The sequence below is a fragment of the Maylandia zebra genome, linkage group LG4 (assembly GCF_041146795.1).
Source record: "Maylandia zebra isolate NMK-2024a linkage group LG4, Mzebra_GT3a, whole genome shotgun sequence".
Lineage (NCBI taxonomy): Eukaryota > Metazoa > Chordata > Actinopteri > Cichliformes > Cichlidae > Maylandia > Maylandia zebra.
Genome location: NC_135170.1, coordinates 25,765,801 through 25,781,648, shown reverse-complemented (window position 1 = coordinate 25,781,648; position 15,848 = coordinate 25,765,801). Strand labels below are relative to the sequence as shown.

At 41.1% G+C, this 15,848-nt stretch overlaps 4 protein-coding genes across 5 annotated transcripts; 2 read left to right on the top strand and 2 right to left on the bottom strand.

Annotated features, from left to right (window-relative positions):
* Window positions 1-12: 12 nt before the first annotated feature.
* pgls (6-phosphogluconolactonase) lies at window positions 13-3,139 on the bottom strand. The gene is made up of 6 exons (XM_004559566.5): window positions 2,943-3,139; window positions 2,331-2,615; window positions 2,135-2,242; window positions 1,954-2,055; window positions 1,126-1,266; window positions 13-378 (listed from the first exon to the last, which is right to left on the bottom strand). Exons 2-6 carry the CDS (start codon window positions 2,592-2,594, stop codon window positions 232-234), a joined length of 762 nt encoding a protein of 253 aa, XP_004559623.1. The 5' UTR covers window positions 2,595-2,615; window positions 2,943-3,139; the 3' UTR covers window positions 13-231.
* Window positions 3,140-3,275: 136 nt separating this feature from the next.
* Window positions 3,276-8,544, top strand: LOC101479741 (uncharacterized). Its single transcript, XM_023152930.3, has 8 exons — window positions 3,276-3,786; window positions 3,881-3,953; window positions 4,055-4,157; window positions 4,349-5,034; window positions 6,229-6,541; window positions 6,732-6,868; window positions 6,976-7,081; window positions 7,168-8,544. Exons 1-8 carry the CDS (start codon window positions 3,491-3,493, stop codon window positions 7,860-7,862), a joined length of 2,409 nt encoding a protein of 802 aa, XP_023008698.1. The 5' UTR covers window positions 3,276-3,490; the 3' UTR covers window positions 7,863-8,544.
* A 142-nt stretch (window positions 8,545-8,686) lies between these two features.
* On the bottom strand, window positions 8,687-11,161 carry LOC101479264 (uncharacterized). 2 transcript variants are annotated; one of them, XM_004559563.5, is made up of 4 exons: window positions 10,717-11,161; window positions 10,493-10,611; window positions 9,972-10,077; window positions 8,687-9,874 (listed from the first exon to the last, which is right to left on the bottom strand). In XM_004559563.5, the coding sequence occupies exons 1-4, from the start codon at window positions 10,991-10,993 to the stop codon at window positions 8,982-8,984; spliced, it is 1,395 nt and encodes a 464-aa protein (XP_004559620.2). In that variant the 5' UTR covers window positions 10,994-11,161; the 3' UTR covers window positions 8,687-8,981. The 2 variants fall into 2 exon arrangements, with proteins under 2 accessions (XP_004559620.2, XP_004559621.2); XM_004559564.6 differs by having other exon boundaries at window positions 8,687-9,871; window positions 10,717-11,160.
* Window positions 11,162-11,204: 43 nt separating this feature from the next.
* On the top strand, window positions 11,205-14,497 carry vac14 (vac14 homolog (S. cerevisiae)). Its single transcript, XM_004559562.5, has one exon. It carries the CDS (start codon window positions 11,351-11,353, stop codon window positions 13,721-13,723), a length of 2,373 nt encoding a protein of 790 aa, XP_004559619.1. The 5' UTR covers window positions 11,205-11,350; the 3' UTR covers window positions 13,724-14,497.
* The last annotated feature ends 1,351 nt before the right edge of the window (window positions 14,498-15,848 follow it).

Genomic DNA, 15,848 nt, shown 5'->3' with positions numbered 1-15,848 from the left:
AAAAACACGAAGCAGAGCTTAAAGTTTAATAAAGGTACCTTGACACTACCCCACAGTCGTCACCCCCCCTCCCCCCCAAACACACACACACACACACACACACACACACACACACACACACACACACACACAGACGTGCGCACGCAAACAAACATTTCACTGATTGAGGAATGAACTGCACTATTTTCCAGACTCTTCATTGAGCTCCTTGCATGTATTAGTCAGGCAGATCTACAGCTTGGCTCCTGAGCCTGGCCTCTCTACCTGGATAGTTAAAGAGGCAGCTGCTGGTTCATCAACAAGCCAGAACAGCTCGCCCTTAGTTGGGACAACTCGTGCTGCTGGAAACGGTGAAGCTTCTCCATCCTCCAACACTTCCTGCAAATAAAAAGAGAGAAATTAATGTGCTACAATAGCACAAACACAAAACTATAAAGCATGAGGTTATTACAGTTTAGCGTTTTCTAATTAGTTTTTTTTTCCATTTTGACTTTGTTTTTAAATTAAGTTTCAGTTAATTTTCAGATTTTTTCTATTTCTGTTCATTTTTTATTCTTTGAAAATATTTTAGTTTAGTTTTTATTAGTTTAAAGTTAACTTTTTAAATTATTATTTTATGGATTGTATATTGTTGGGTGTTTGTCAACAAAAACACACAACTGTTTGAAAACATCCAGAGTCTCAATAAACATGATAATCAGAGCCTCGTCAACAAGTTGTAATTACATTTTTACTAAACAAATACTAAAAACTTGCCTCTATATTTTTATTTAATTTGTTAGTTTTAAAGTTTGCAAAAGTTGTTTCAGATGTTTTGAAAAATCTAGTTTTCACATCTAGTTTTAGATTACTGTATAAAAATATAATAAATGAATAAATGCAATGATTTCTGCTCAAAGTCACATCTCTGGCTTATTTAGTCCCATCAGTGTTTCTTCTGGCCCCAGTCCTCCTTTCAACTATAAATATTGAGTCACATGGCCTAACCAAATTACCCTTGTTTCTTGGTGCGTCTCATTTTTGTCTCATCACTGTCAAAGTTTATTTATTGCGTTATGGAAATAGTAGGGTGTTAAGATTCAGAATTTGAGATGTGTATGTTCAGCAGACGCCCCTAAGTGTTACCTTCAAAACGGGTGCTTTGCTTCCTCCTGTTGATATAAAAGCCACACAACGTGCAGAGTTCACCGCTGGGAAAGTCATAGTTACACGCTGTGGCGGTGGTTTGGGAGAGTCGCTGATAGGAGCCACAATCTTCTTGGTTTCCTGAATATGGGGTGCACCCAAAGGCAATAACTAATCATTGCACCAAAAGTGACAATATGAGAACCAAAAGCGTATAATTTTAAACTAGCAAATATGAAGGCTCAGTTTCTCAGACATGGATTAAGCTAAAAAGCTTTTTTTTTCTCCACTGGAGCTGAACACGAAGCTTAATACATGTCTGGGAAACTGGATAATGTAACATGAGACAGATCTTTTTCAGACTTCTAACAAGGATAACTATGAAGACCATAAAATCCAAACTGTGCTGTCATAAAACCCAGTGATTATCCATGCATTGTCGAGAGAGTGACTGGAAAACTGCAGGGAGAAGACATTGTTTTCTTAGAGTAGCTAATTAGGAAACCACATCCAAAAGCAAACTCAGGCATTCTTCCACAAATGCTGTGCCAGAGTTCAGTCAAATGTGCTTGATATGCCTTTTATACAAAATAACGGAGAGATAATATTTAGAAGAATGCCCAAAATGCATTTTAAGAGCACGAAACATTGTTTTTAGGATCACGATGACATATTGTGTTACAAAATAAAACACATGTTTTGAATTAACTATAAATGATTCCTTTCTTAAAAAAGCTGTAATTTTGTATCTGCACTCATTCTTTTTCATAATAATTCAACATAGATCTATTGTAGAAGACAATTGTTCATTAGAATAAGAGCCCTCACCTCCAGAAGAGGGTGGTCTGGGAAAAGAGAACAGGTGTGTCCATCAGGCCCCATTCCCAACAGCAATAGGTCAAACACAGGGAAGTCATCATCTGGGAAGACCTGTGTGTTTTAACAGCGAAAATAATGATGTAAACATTCTGCAGACACTAAAATCTAAAAGCCTGTGATTGCTGTGTACCTCTTTCAGTTTACGCGTGTAATCCTCAGCGCACTCGTTCACTGGCAGAGAACAGTCGATCGTCAAGATCCCACTTTCGGGGATGTTGATCTTGGAAAATAACTGACTCTGCAACAAGATGAAAAGGTCTGCAGTTCATCCAACTGTAACAGAGCAACATACATTTATGTTAACACAAACACCAATTCAAAGAAACCTTGTACAGCCCGTAGGTGCTCTCTGGATCGTCAAAGGAAACCAGGCGCTCGTCGCAGAAACCGACCAACCACTTGCTGCAGTCCAGCTCTGACAGGGCAAGCAGCTCTTTGCTAAGCATGGACACAAGGCTTCCTCCAGAGAGTCCCAGAGTGAACCTGCCATGAGAGCCGATGGCCTTCTCAGCCCGTGAAGTCACCAGCTGGGCCAGGACTGGACCGAGCTCTGCTGATGAGGGGAAGACCAGGACTCTCCTTCCAGCCATGACTACACTCTGTGAGAAGGACTGACAAAGTAAGAAAGAAGAAAAGTGAACAACATATAAGGAAGTCAGTTACCAAACAGTTTTGCAAGCCATCATGCTATCTCTGTAAATGTGATTTACTCAGTCGTTTAATTTAATTTATTTTTAATTTTACACTGTTGTGAAGCTGTTATTTTTGCACTACTTTGAGCAAACTTAATTGGCTTGTCTTGTGATTAGACCACTCAAAAAAAGAAAAGAAAAAGAAAGCCATTAACGCAAGAGCAACAAAGCATCGCATCTTAAACCAACCAGCCTCGCAGGGCAACCTTTACCTCTACAAGTTCCCTCATAGTGACATTCATTTACCTTGTAGTTGGAATCTCTGAGGCAGATTATCGTGAGGATTTTCAGTTGGCAAATGGGCAAATGTAATTCACCACACTGCTTCCTGAAGCGAGTTTTCACCCACCAATCACATTCCGATTGATAACGTGCTGCATTCTGGTTAGCGTAGTCCTGAACAACAACCACGACGTCAAAGGCGTTAAAAAGTAAACGTAGGTTGCAATGAGCAAATCGCCCCGGAAGCTGTGGTAACTTTTACAAATCAACAATCATCCCTGATGTCAAAACAGGACTCTTTGTCAACATTAGCGCTAATTTTAAAGTTTTGTTTGTAATTGCGATGTTTCCTCCCAGCCGACAGATGGAAACAGTGAACCCACTTCAGCCCCACTCGAGTTTTGGAGCGACACTCACGCGCACCTCGAAGGCATGCACATGCAGCTTTTCTCCTGCATTACATTTCAACAACCTTTTTGCTGTGGCCATTAAGACCCCCGTGACAGCGTCAGGTCGTTCGCGTGATACTACTGGACCGTGACAGGAAAGCCAAAACAAAACAAACAGAAATCATGTCGACAGTCTTCTCTTTCCAGACGCAGCTCGTCTCCATCATGGATGCGTTATCCAAAACAGCTGTAATGGAAATAAGCAAACTGGTCGAAATCGAGTCAAAGATGCTCAAGATCGAGATAACTCGCGGGCGCAACGAAATTGCCTCGCTTACAGAGAAACTACAGCTGATGGAGAAGCTGCTTTACATGGCACAGGGGGGCAGGCAGGATGCGACAGAAGTGAGCTTAGTTGGAAGGGACGGTTTAGAAAACGGAGTACTGGAGACTGAAAGGACAAGACTTGAAATTAAAAGGTAGGTATGTTGCTTTGTGTGTATATTATGGAACGTAGCTGTTTGCTGTGTTCTTCTTGCTTGGTGTGTTTAATCTCAGTGTTTTTCATCCTAGTGAAATCCCGTGGGAAAGTTTTTCTTCTGAGACTGGCAGTTTGCATCAAGGTGAAGAGTATGCTGCAACAGAAGTAAGTCTGCAATAACCAGCCATTTATTTCTTGTTATCATAGCTGATTACTCTGTGGCTGATATTTATAATCAATGCCCTTCCCCCCCCCTGTCTTATCAGCTTCCAAACCAACCCAAAGAGCACCCAGAACTGGTAGTGGTGAAAGAGGAGCCATGTGAGGTGGACAATGGAAACACTCAACAAGACAGGACAGCTGAAAACAGTGACTATAAATTTGCTTATTATGTCGGATTGCACAGCTGTATGTGAAATTCACGAGGACTTTCAGTAACCATGCTGGATTTGACTTTTCTGCTCATCATAGTTGTACAAAATTGTCATAACCTTCTATCATCAAGGTCATTTCTACAAAAAGAAAATCTGAATTTTAACTTGTACGTCTACTTTCAACAGGAAGAGAAACAGTCACAGACGCCCAGAAGGCTCCAAATGTGATGCAGCGTCCCAAACACATTGCAGACCACCAGCAGCCACTGTTTACTGATAGCTTTGTGCCTCTAAGCTCCCTGCCATCTTTCAGTGAAACAGTGAGGAGGGAAACGCACTGGAACCCACAGCTTACACCTGCCGACACAACCCTAGAAGTTGGGAAAAGCTTGGCTCAAAATATAACCTCCCAAAGCTTAAGTGTGCTCAGAAATATGAAGCTTCATAACTTGAGGAACTCAACCACTAAGAGGTTTGGCTGCTTGCAGTGTGGCAAGAGCTTCAGATGCTTTAGTCAGCTTGAAATACACCAGAGAAGCCATACTGGGGAGAAGCCGTTCAGATGCACACTATGCGGAAAGCGATACGCACAAAAAGGACACCTGTATACACATCAGCGTACGCACACTGGGGAGAAGCCGTATCGTTGTCCTGTTTGTGGAAAGGGCTTTATTCAGAAATGCACACTCGATATGCATCAGCGTACACACACTGGAGAAAAACCCTTTGTTTGTATCAAATGTGGCAAAGGCTTTACAAAGAACTGCAATCTGAAAAAACACCTCGCAGTACACCTTGATCCTACTTCAAATGTATATGGTAGTGACTCCAGTGCACCAATGTTTAGTGGGACATTTGTAAATGGAACCTCTTAAGACATCAATCATATGTAACATCTGTATTTTTGTTCTGGAAAATAAAGTTATATTTGTTCCAGAATTGAGTTTTTGATGCTTGCTTTTCAAATGGTTTAATATTTTGGATGCATTTACTGTGTGTGTGTGTGTGTGTGGTTTAAAAAAAAATTACTCTAAGTTACACAGTTGCATATTTACATTTTTAAGTCAGGGAAACACAAGTAAAGCATTTGACAGCATTTTCCTTGGGCTGGCATTACTTGAGATGGTTCAGACCCACAACAGAAATTTGTGACTTGTCCATACCCATCTGAGATTGTGGGCTTAATGTTATGTTTATATTAGTTAATTAAATTAGCTATACAGATATATGCTGTGTGTACGCTATATAATAACTATATGCGGTGAAGAAATGGTTAGCAATGTTGACTCAGAGTAAGAAGGTTAGTGGATCTTCATCTAAGTCCTTCTTGCTGTTAGGAAACATTGCTATCCAGTGGACCACTATGCCATCTATATCACCCATTCACAAAACAATCATAATTAAACAGAAAATATTCTTAATCTTAAAAAAATCTGAATGAAGGATTTTAAAGTGCTTCATTGTTACCACTAGAGGGAAGTGATTCTAATAGAGTGATTTAAAAAGCCATATCAATGAAACTATTATCATGCCAGTTTCTACTATTAACTAACAATCACAAAATGAATGAATGAATGTTCTTCATAGTGACATTCATTTTGCTAAAAGTCACACCGATACTTATCATGCTGGTAACAAAGTTGTGTTGCAGATTTTAACAGTGACCGAGAGAGGGCGCTCAACATTACTGTGTATATTCTAAATAAGTACAGACGCTGTGAGAATAAAATAAAAAGATACATTTATTTGTTATACTTTGCTCGTTGTATGTGAATTCACAGTGGTTCCTTGCCATCGCAGGGCTGTGAATTGCACGGACAGTGTGGTGGAGAGGTTGGCAATAAGGTGTGATTTTAAAGAGATGTCTTTATTTCCACATATATTGTTATAATAGGGAGATAAAACATCTGTGCAGGCAGAAAACATATTCTAATGCTGCGTTGAATTTTCCACTGTGTTGTCTTCAGCAGCTTGGGGGTGGGGGCGAAGAAAGCGTGTTCCCACAATTCCTTGCGGCACAGCTGTACATTTCACATTTGATTAAAGGAGCTGCGTTCCTACGCTGAGAATCGTTTCAATATTTCCAAATACTGAGCCTCGCTGACGAAATGATGTGCGACACCACAAACCGCAGTTTTAGGACGCAGCTGGCCGTTATTCTGGATAAGCTAACAAAGGCGGCTCTGGTTGAAATAGGCAACCTGGCTGATGAGTGCTCCTCCGTCCTTCACACCGAGATATCCTTGCAGAAGACGGAGAACGAGGCGCTGAAGAAGAGGTGCTACTCTTTGGAGGTCCAGCTGAGAGCAGCGAGGGGGGCACAGACGTACCCCGAACACGTCAACAACAGCGTCAGTCGCCGGGATCGGCACCCTGCAGGTAAGAAATCGGTGCAGACTGGTACATACCAGGGGGCTTCCACATCCTGCATGATATTTATAGTATGGGGCTAGAATTACAGTGGACCGAATAGCTTTATTGCATATAATCTCTTCTGAGATTCTACTCTGCATACTGGTGATCATCATTCTCTAGCAAGTCCCAATGTTGCATGTTTCTCTTCTTCCAGAACAGCACCAACCTGCTCCAGCCATTGATGGAGTTTTTGGGAAGGACTGGTGCATGGACCTGTGGAGAGAAGAGAAGCTGCCCTCTCAAAGAAGAGAACCAGTGGAGACTGCCGCTACAACCAGCATGGGAGCTGCGGTTGGTGAATCAGTTGGAGTCTGGGTTTAAGTTTTGTATTTGTAACAAGCAGCAAACTAGCTGAATGATTGCTGTGTTCATAGCTACTTGTCATTTCTTGTTGGTAGGCAATCAATATGATGGAAAGAGAACCTGATCTGATTTTTGTCAAGGAGGAGATGTTTGATGATTATCCCATTGGACAGCAGAGGAGGCTCACAGACAACAGAAAAAGTAAGTGCATATTAAAAAGACACCAAACACAAGTCATAATCCCGTCCTGTGTGTGTACTGGTTTACAGTGGCTCTCTTTTTAACAGTTGTTGGGATGTTTGAAGAGGACAGCATGCTTCAAAGATCTGTTGATGATCTCCAACTTCACTCGGGGGAATTGAACAACTTCTCTATGACGACTGACAGTGAAATACAGCAACGCGCACAGCCGACAATTATGGACAAATTAATAGACGATGCGGCGATGGGCGCTCTGATTAACAACACAAATCCTCCTTCAGTTGCCACAGAATACTCAGACTATACGAACAGTATTCACATGAACGCAACCAAAGAACTCAACCTTCAGGAAAAACCGGTGAAGCCAACCAAACAGTTTGAGTGTTTATTTTGTGGAAAAATATTCAACTATTTAAGCAGCCTGAAAGTCCACATTAGGCGACACTCGGGCGAGAAGCCCTTCAGCTGCCCAGTGTGCGGAAAGAGGTTTGCACAGAAGACGTACCTGAAACTGCACCAACGTGTGCACTCGGGTGAAAAGCCGTACAGCTGTCCAGACTGTGGAAAAAGTTTTTCTCAGAAAAGCTCTTTGAATATACATATCCGGACACACACGGGTGTAAAGCCTTATAGCTGTGTGGATTGTGGGAAATGTTATGCGTACAAGTATGGTTTAAATCACCACCAGTGTTTTAATTTGTCGGTCAAACCAGAAGCTTTTGACAGAAGTGCTCTCAGTATCACCCACAGTTGCTCATCATCTGCCAACATGTCCATATAACCCTCAACGTGGTTTAAAAACATTATGAAGATTTGAAATACTTGTTCTATTACAAAACCAACTTTAATGCCCATGTGGTTATCATTACTGCTCATTCTTTGGCACGCTTTTAGCTTTGTTACAAATGCAAATTCAGCAACAGCCAACAACAGTATGGAAAATGTGTCCTTTTTTAAATGAGCCATTAGACTGATGGGATTCAGTTTGACAGGTTGGAGTCCCCAAGACATTTCACATCACGCTTAACAAGGAAATGATCAAAAATGAGAGAGAACTTCTGATCCATGATGAAAAAACAAAAACAAAAAAAGCTTTGCTGGCTTCTCATCCATGCACGTGTAACATGTTTAAATACCTCATGTTTCAGACCACAAAAGGCTTGCCCAAGCTGGTGGCAAAATAATTACTTTAGGCAGGTTCTCCATGATTTGCACATGTGTAGCATAAACCTTCAAACTACCTCTTCACATCAAAATAGAAGTAGATTAAATCAGTTTGTGTCATGTTTTATATTCCACATATGCCTAGACTTATGTTTAGGCAACATACATTGTTTCTTTGAAAAAAATGTTATTGATATTTAAAAAAAAAATGCTTGTGTTTGTCATATAATATTTGAATGAATTCCAAAAAGTTTCAAGATTAAGTAGTGTTACTGTTTGAAATAAATATTTATATTGTGTTGAACTGTCTTAATGTCCAAACGGAGATTTACAACAAATGTTCCTGTAATAATTGCCCTGAACAGTCTACGCTGACCCAGCTCAGTGAATTATATTTACCAAAGAAAAATCTGTTCCTGAAACTCCTCCCCTTTGTACTCACATGCACGTTCATCGTTATAAACCTTGTAACTAAAACTGACAAATTTGTGAGTTTTGAACAAAAAAAGCAATTTTAAAAAGTAGAAAATGTAAGAAATTATATCATAATGTAAACATTTGCATTTTATTTGTAAAGTCAAAACACCAAACTACTAAAATATTTTTCTTCCATACAGGAGTTTTTAAGCACAACACTACAGACTACAATTTATTACAGACGTAACATTAACTATCCTTTTGCTAAAGTTTTAAAACCGTAGAAGAGGCGTCAAAGTTGATAAGTTACTTCAGTTTGTTACTGACTGACTGCTGCTATCATGTTCTTCACGTGTCTCCTAGGTATGGGCCTCTCGCCTACAACCTCTCGATTTCTATGTGCCATTAAATGATGGTTGAGGTTCACCTTCTGCGTGAAGGTTTTCCCACATTTAACACAGCGGAACGGTCTCTCGCCCGTATGGATGCGCAGATGACACTTCAGATTGCCTTTCTGGGTAAACCCTTTCCCACATAAGCTGCACCTGTGGGGTTTCTCACCTGTGTGGACAACGTAGTGAATCCTCAGAGCTGATGGGTTGGCAAAGCTCTTCCCGCACAACTCGCACGACTTACTGATTCTGTGAGATGGCACTGGAGGCAGGCAGCTGTGTGAGTTTAACTTGTTCCTGTGTGGGAAGTGTTGCTTACAGATGCTGCAAAAGTTTGACTTGTGTGACTTCATGTGGTGTGTTAGAGTGCCCTTGTGAAAGAATGTCCTGTTACATATTTGACAAGTAAATCTCTCTCTGTTTTGATTTCTGGAAGTTTCTGTGTTACGCACATTAAAGTCATCGTGAGACTCTTTATCCACAGCAGAGTCTTTTTCTGTACCGTCTACTGGCATTGTTTGCTGCTCCTCATGGCTGGGCCCAACTTCAGTAGTGTTCACTGCTGGCTCCTGCTGACTTTCCTGAACAAACTGAACATCATCATCATCGTTGTCATCCTCTTCGATTGGAATGATATGAGTGCTGAAAGCTTCTTCTGTATCATTGATGGATACCACCTGCACAGATGGTTCTTCAATACCACCCACCGATACAACCTGTTCCCCATCTTGATCAAAAGACAGACTGCAAGTGCTGCCATCGAACGTGTAACCAACAGAAAGTTGCTCTGATTCCTCAGCCACGCTGTCTTCATGTTCTGCTGCACAAAAGCAAAAATTCAAACACTGAAAAAGCTACTAAAGCTGCTACATCTGCAGGGTATATTCCCCTGGCTAAGTTCTTCTTCCCTCACTTACCTTCTGTGCTGAGCGTTTCTTGCTGGCAGCGACTGACAGCATCCCCCTCGTAGTCTTCCTCTTTGATCTCAGTCACAGTTATTTGGTCAGATAGTGCTGTCACAGACTACAAAACAGAAAACATCCGATCCTAAATTGTAGTTTAATACAGCAATATGTTTGTAACAGTAACGCTTTGTCAGTTGTAACTAATGATGAAATGATCAGCAGCAAATTTTGATATAAAACCAAAACAAAAAGATGCTGTGGAAGATGTGCACGTGTTTAGATTTTTTAATATCATAAATACGCCATATTATTCCAAATGAATTGTTTAGCATTACTTTGTTTACATTTTATTATTAAACACATTTAAAATAAGGTCTGCTTTTCAATGTGCATAAGCAGAATGTGTGTACCCTGGTAATCAGTATTCTATATTAAACCATTTATATATGTTGCCTGTCTGGAAACTCTGTTATAAATTGCTCATAGGCATAAAGACAGCAAATACGTCATACCCGAGTCTAACTTGTTCTCACCTTATCAGGGGACTGTGGTGAGTCTGTGTATCTCTGCAGACTGTACGGGTCTCTGTCTTTCCATAGATTCATGCACCAATCTTTCCCAAAGATTCCCTCTATGGTGGGAGGCCCAGGCACTAAAGAAAGGTCAAACAATAAAAGTATGAAATAAACACACAACGAAATACAAAAGTGATGGCGATCACGAAATCAGATTTGCTTTTGCGAATAAATTCAGCTACCAGCAGCATCCTCGTCTCTGAAGCACATAGTTTGCACACCCACACTGCAATAACTTTTGCACAAACTAGGGGCGTCGCTTCTCACTATAGTCAGCTTGCACTCCAGGCTGTTTACTTTCTCTGCCAGGGCTGAATTTGCAAACAGGAGCTGAGACAGCTCCTGCCGCAGCTCAGCCGAGTCTTCGTCCACAAGTTTGCAGACCTGGCTCAAAGCAGACCTGGCCATCGTCTCCATGATGGACGAGAGCTGCGAGTGAAAAGAGCGGCGGCTCGCCATGGCTGCTGATTGTGGCTACGACACAAACAGCTCAGAGAAAGTATGCTTAAAATCCAACGTGCGATGTCGTTAGCTAGCAAAGAAAACGAAAACGCTCATTGGCTGAACACGTAACTAATCAAGCTAATCTGAGGTAACGATACACACAAAGCGGGACCCAAATAAATGTTGCAACTGTGACGTATTTCCGGTGGATGTAACCGGTCAGCTGCGTTGTATTAGAAAGCTTCCTGGTTTAGCAAATGAAAGCAGAAGCAGCTGACTGTCTCTTCATCAAATTAATTAAATGCAATACGTTTCCTCGCATATCGACGCAGATTTGAGCAGACCGCATCCGGGACCAACGCAGCTGCGAAAATGAACACGGAGAAAGACTTTTCGCCGTTGACGCCCAACATCGTCAGGGCTCTGAATGATAAACTGTACGAAAAGAGGAAAGTCGCAGCTCTAGAGATCGAGAAGCTGGTGCGGGAGTTTGTGGCTCAGAACAACGCCACTCAAATCAGACATGTGATCCAGATTTTAGCCTCGGAGTTTGCCCTCTCTCAACACCCGCACAGCCGGAAAGGGGGTCTCATTGGACTGGCAGCTTGCTCCATCGCCCTCGGAAAAGAGTCGGGTCTGTATCTGAAGGAGCTCATTGAGCCTGTACTCACGTGTTTCAATGACTCAGACAGCCGCTTGCGCTACTACGCCTGTGAGGCCCTCTATAACATAGTCAAAGTGGCTAGGGGAGCTGTGCTGCCCCACTTCAACCTGCTTTTTGATGGTCTCAGCAAACTTGCAGCAGATCCTGACCCAAATGTAAAAAGCGGATCTGAACTCCTTGATAGACTACTGAAAGACATTGTCACCGAAAGCAACAGTTTTGACTTAGTGGCATTTGTTCCACTGTTGAGAGAGAGAATCTACTCCAACAATCAGTATGCCAGGCAGTTTATAATTTCTTGGATTCATGTTCTGGAGTCTGTGCCAGACATCCACCTGTTAGACTATCTCCCTGAGATCTTGGATGGGCTCTTCCAGATCATGGGGGACAATAGCAAAGAGATTAGAAAGACCTGCGAGGTGGTGCTTGGAGAGTTTCTAAAGGAGATTAAGAAGATTCCCTCTACTGTGAAGTTTGCTGAGATGGCCAACATATTGGTTATCCACTGCCAGGCTGCAGATGAGACCAAATTAACAAATGATCTGATCCAGCTGACAGCTATGACATGGATGAGGGAGTTCATCCAGCTTGCGGGCAGAGTGATGCTTCCGTACTCTTCTGGCATCCTGACTGCAGTGCTGCCTTGCCTTTCCTATGATGACAGAAAGAAGAATACTAAAGAAGCTGCTAGTGCTTGTAATTACAGTCTAATGAAACTGGTCACTCCTGAGGATGATGAGGAAGAGGAGGAGGAAAGGCGTGAAAGCACAGGGTCACCATCTAAGGAAAATGACAAGCCCAAAACAGAGACAGACAGCAATGATATGCTGAATGCATCCCAGGAGTCTGTTAGTTTCAGCAATATCAGTTTCTTCACTCCAGCAAGTGCTGATAGGCCTCAGGTAACTCTGGACCTGGATGGCATTGTTCAGGTGTTGGACCGCCACCTTCATGACTCCTCCACTGGCATGATGACCCGCATAGCTGTGCTTAAATGGCTTTATCACCTCTACATCAAGACACCACGCAAAATGTTCCGCCACACAGACAGTCTCTTTCCCATGCTCCTGAAAACTCTGTCCGATGAGTCCGATGAGGTCATACTGAAAGATCTGGAGGTCTTAGCTGAGATAGCATCATCCCCTGCTGGCCAAACAGACCAAAATTTGTCCTGTGACAACGCTGACAATAAAGTGGTGCTCAAGGTACCAGAGAGTGTGAAGCCTGCACAGCAGTCCAGCACAGGATCCAAGGGGGTGGACTCATCCCCCTCCACTCCCAGTATGAACTCTTATTTTTACAAGTTCATGATCAACCTGCTCAAGCGTTTCAGTCTGGAGAGAAAGCTTTTGGAGAACAGAGGAGCTTTCATCATCAGACAGTTGTGTCTGTTGCTTCATGCAGAGAACATCTTCCACTCCATGGCTGACATCCTGTTGAAGGAGGAGGACCTTAAATTTGCATCCACCATGGTTCAGACACTCAACACTATCCTGCTCACCTCAGCTGAGCTCTTTGAGTTGCGCAACCAGCTGAAAGACCTGCGCACTCAGGAGAGCTGTGCTTTGTTTTGCTGCCTGTATCGTTCCTGGTGCCACAACCCTGTGGCGACTGTCTCACTTTGTTTCCTCACGCAGAACTACAAGCATGCCTATGATTTGATCCAAAAGTTTGGAAATCTCGAGGTTACAGTTGACTTTCTGATGGAGGTCGACAAGCTTGTACAGCTTATAGAAAGCCCCATTTTTACATACTTGCGTCTGCAGCTCCTCGATGTGGAGAACAACCCATACCTGATAAAGGCACTGTACGGTCTGCTGATGCTGCTGCCTCAGAGCCAGGCCTTTCAACTGCTCTCCCACCGCTTGAGTTGTGTTCCCAATCCAGAGCTCATGAGGACTGTAGATGAATCCAAGTATATGGACTCTAAACAGCACGTGGCTTCCAGACGTGCCTCTCACGCTCAGGTGGATTACAGTGAGCTGCTCCAGCATTTTGAACGTGTCCAGAGCAAACACCTTGAGGTACGACACCAGCGCTCTGGGCGTTCCTCTGATCACCATGACAGGAAGCTGATGTGAAGTTATTATACCATAGTAGGATGAGATTAAAAAAACAAATATCAAGGAGTGAAATAATAATATGGTTGTAAGATGAGAACTGTTACTGAAGCCAAATAGTATAACAATAGTAAGTCAAATTGTAAGTGTTTGCTAATGAAATACTAGGTAAAAAAAAATCAAATAATCAGAATATGTATTTAATACAGCACACTACAAGGCAAATTAATAGTTAATTTCTTCTGTGTAAATTTAGTATGGAAAATGTACATAGTTGCTCATAACTCATCTAATATTGGTCATATTAGGCAATATCTTGAGTTCCCATTATACCCTGTCAGTTTGTTTTTCTTTTTAAAGGTAAATTAAACATTCACTATGTTTCGTGTTAAACTGACAATCATTTACTTTAATCATTTATTCTAGAGTTAAATGGTGCACAAGTAATTCACCATGTAATTAAATTTCCACGTGAGCCACTGTATTTCTGTGGTATACTTTGTTTAGTAGTACTACTAGAGTTTATGTTCAGTTTGGCCTTAACCTCACTTCAGCCAGAAAAGAAATCTTTTTAAGATTGACTGCGCTAAAGTAAGACTTCAAACTTGAAGGAGCTGATGAATGGTCTATGCTGTTGTTTTGTTTCACAACAACTTACTTACACACTTTGAGCATTTAATTCTTTTGCTTTTTTTTTGTACAGTGTCTGTTCTGCTTACTCATCAATGCTCTTTTGTCTTTCCACATTTGTCATTCCAATGTGAAAATGATTAAAGTGGACCATGTGATTCGAAACATTTCAGTGTTGTTTTTAAAATGTCTTAAAATAACAAATAATTACTATTTTGTTAATAGTCAGACATTTTCTTTTAGAAAGTTAAGCCAACTTTTGCACCATATTTTCAGTATTTAAATTATGTTTGAAGAGAAGGCGTTCTCAGTTTTGGTCACATTGGGACACTGACTGGGAGTTATTCTGTCATAATAGGCTGTTAATAGTAAAAAAAACAACAACAACAACAAAAATCCCCTCTCACCCCTGCTGGCGGTCAGTCCTTCAAGATCATGTCCTCTACCAGAGGCCTGGGAGCTTGAGGGTCTCTTAGCTGTTCCTAGGACTGCTCTCTTCTTAACAGAGATCTTAGATGTTGTTCCTGGAATCTGTCATATAAAACAGAAAATCCTTCTTTTTTGTTTTGTGTCAAAGAATTTATGTGAATTTATAAACAGTCTAGTGTTAACATTACATATATTACATACTTGTTACTATCATTATAAGTATTATTATTGCTATTACTATTACAATTATTATTTTAGTCTTGGTTAATTGCTTTCCTCACTGTTTTTCTATTCTGTTTTAGGCCTGTAAGTGTATTGTTAATACCAAACCTTTTCTAGGATCTTACTTACATAAGGAATTCCTTAATTATTCCCAATGTTAATTCTTCTACCAGAAAATGTATTTTAGTGCTGATCTTTGTACTTGAAAGAGGGAGTGACAGGATACACCCTGGACAGGTTACCAATCTATTGCAGGGGGACCTAAAAACAGTTTTCACTTAATCAATTATAATCATCGTGGCTCATACTTTGTCTTTTTTCATCACATACATACAAGAGGAATATTTTCACTTGTGTTCTTTAAATTTTACATTAGCCTAGCTTGAAACCTTCCTTTCATATGTGTTAATTTGTGGTGAAACTAAAGGCTCTCTCCCACTCTATTTGGCTACAAGGGGATACTTATTTGTATGTAATACATGCACAGTGATACAGATCTTTTTGGTACTGAGTTAAATTTCCAAATGGTGGATGATTGCTGCTGCAATGTATGTGGAAAAGCCTTCTTGACTAAAAGTGTCCTCTCTATTTTAAAGACTCTCGACTTCACACATCCATAGTGGCAAGCACATGGTGACAGATTTTTCCCACTCTATGTAGCTGATCAGGAGTGAACTGTAATACCTTCAAACCTCATCATGTGACTGAACACATAAATCCACAGAGCAAAGCAGCAATAATGTGTTTTCCTAATTATTTTGATCTCATCCATTTAGAAACCATTTACAAGTGAGTATCACTGTAAACAGCTGAAACATGATTACAGAGCAAACTCTTACATGACTGTAGTGTTTATATATATGCA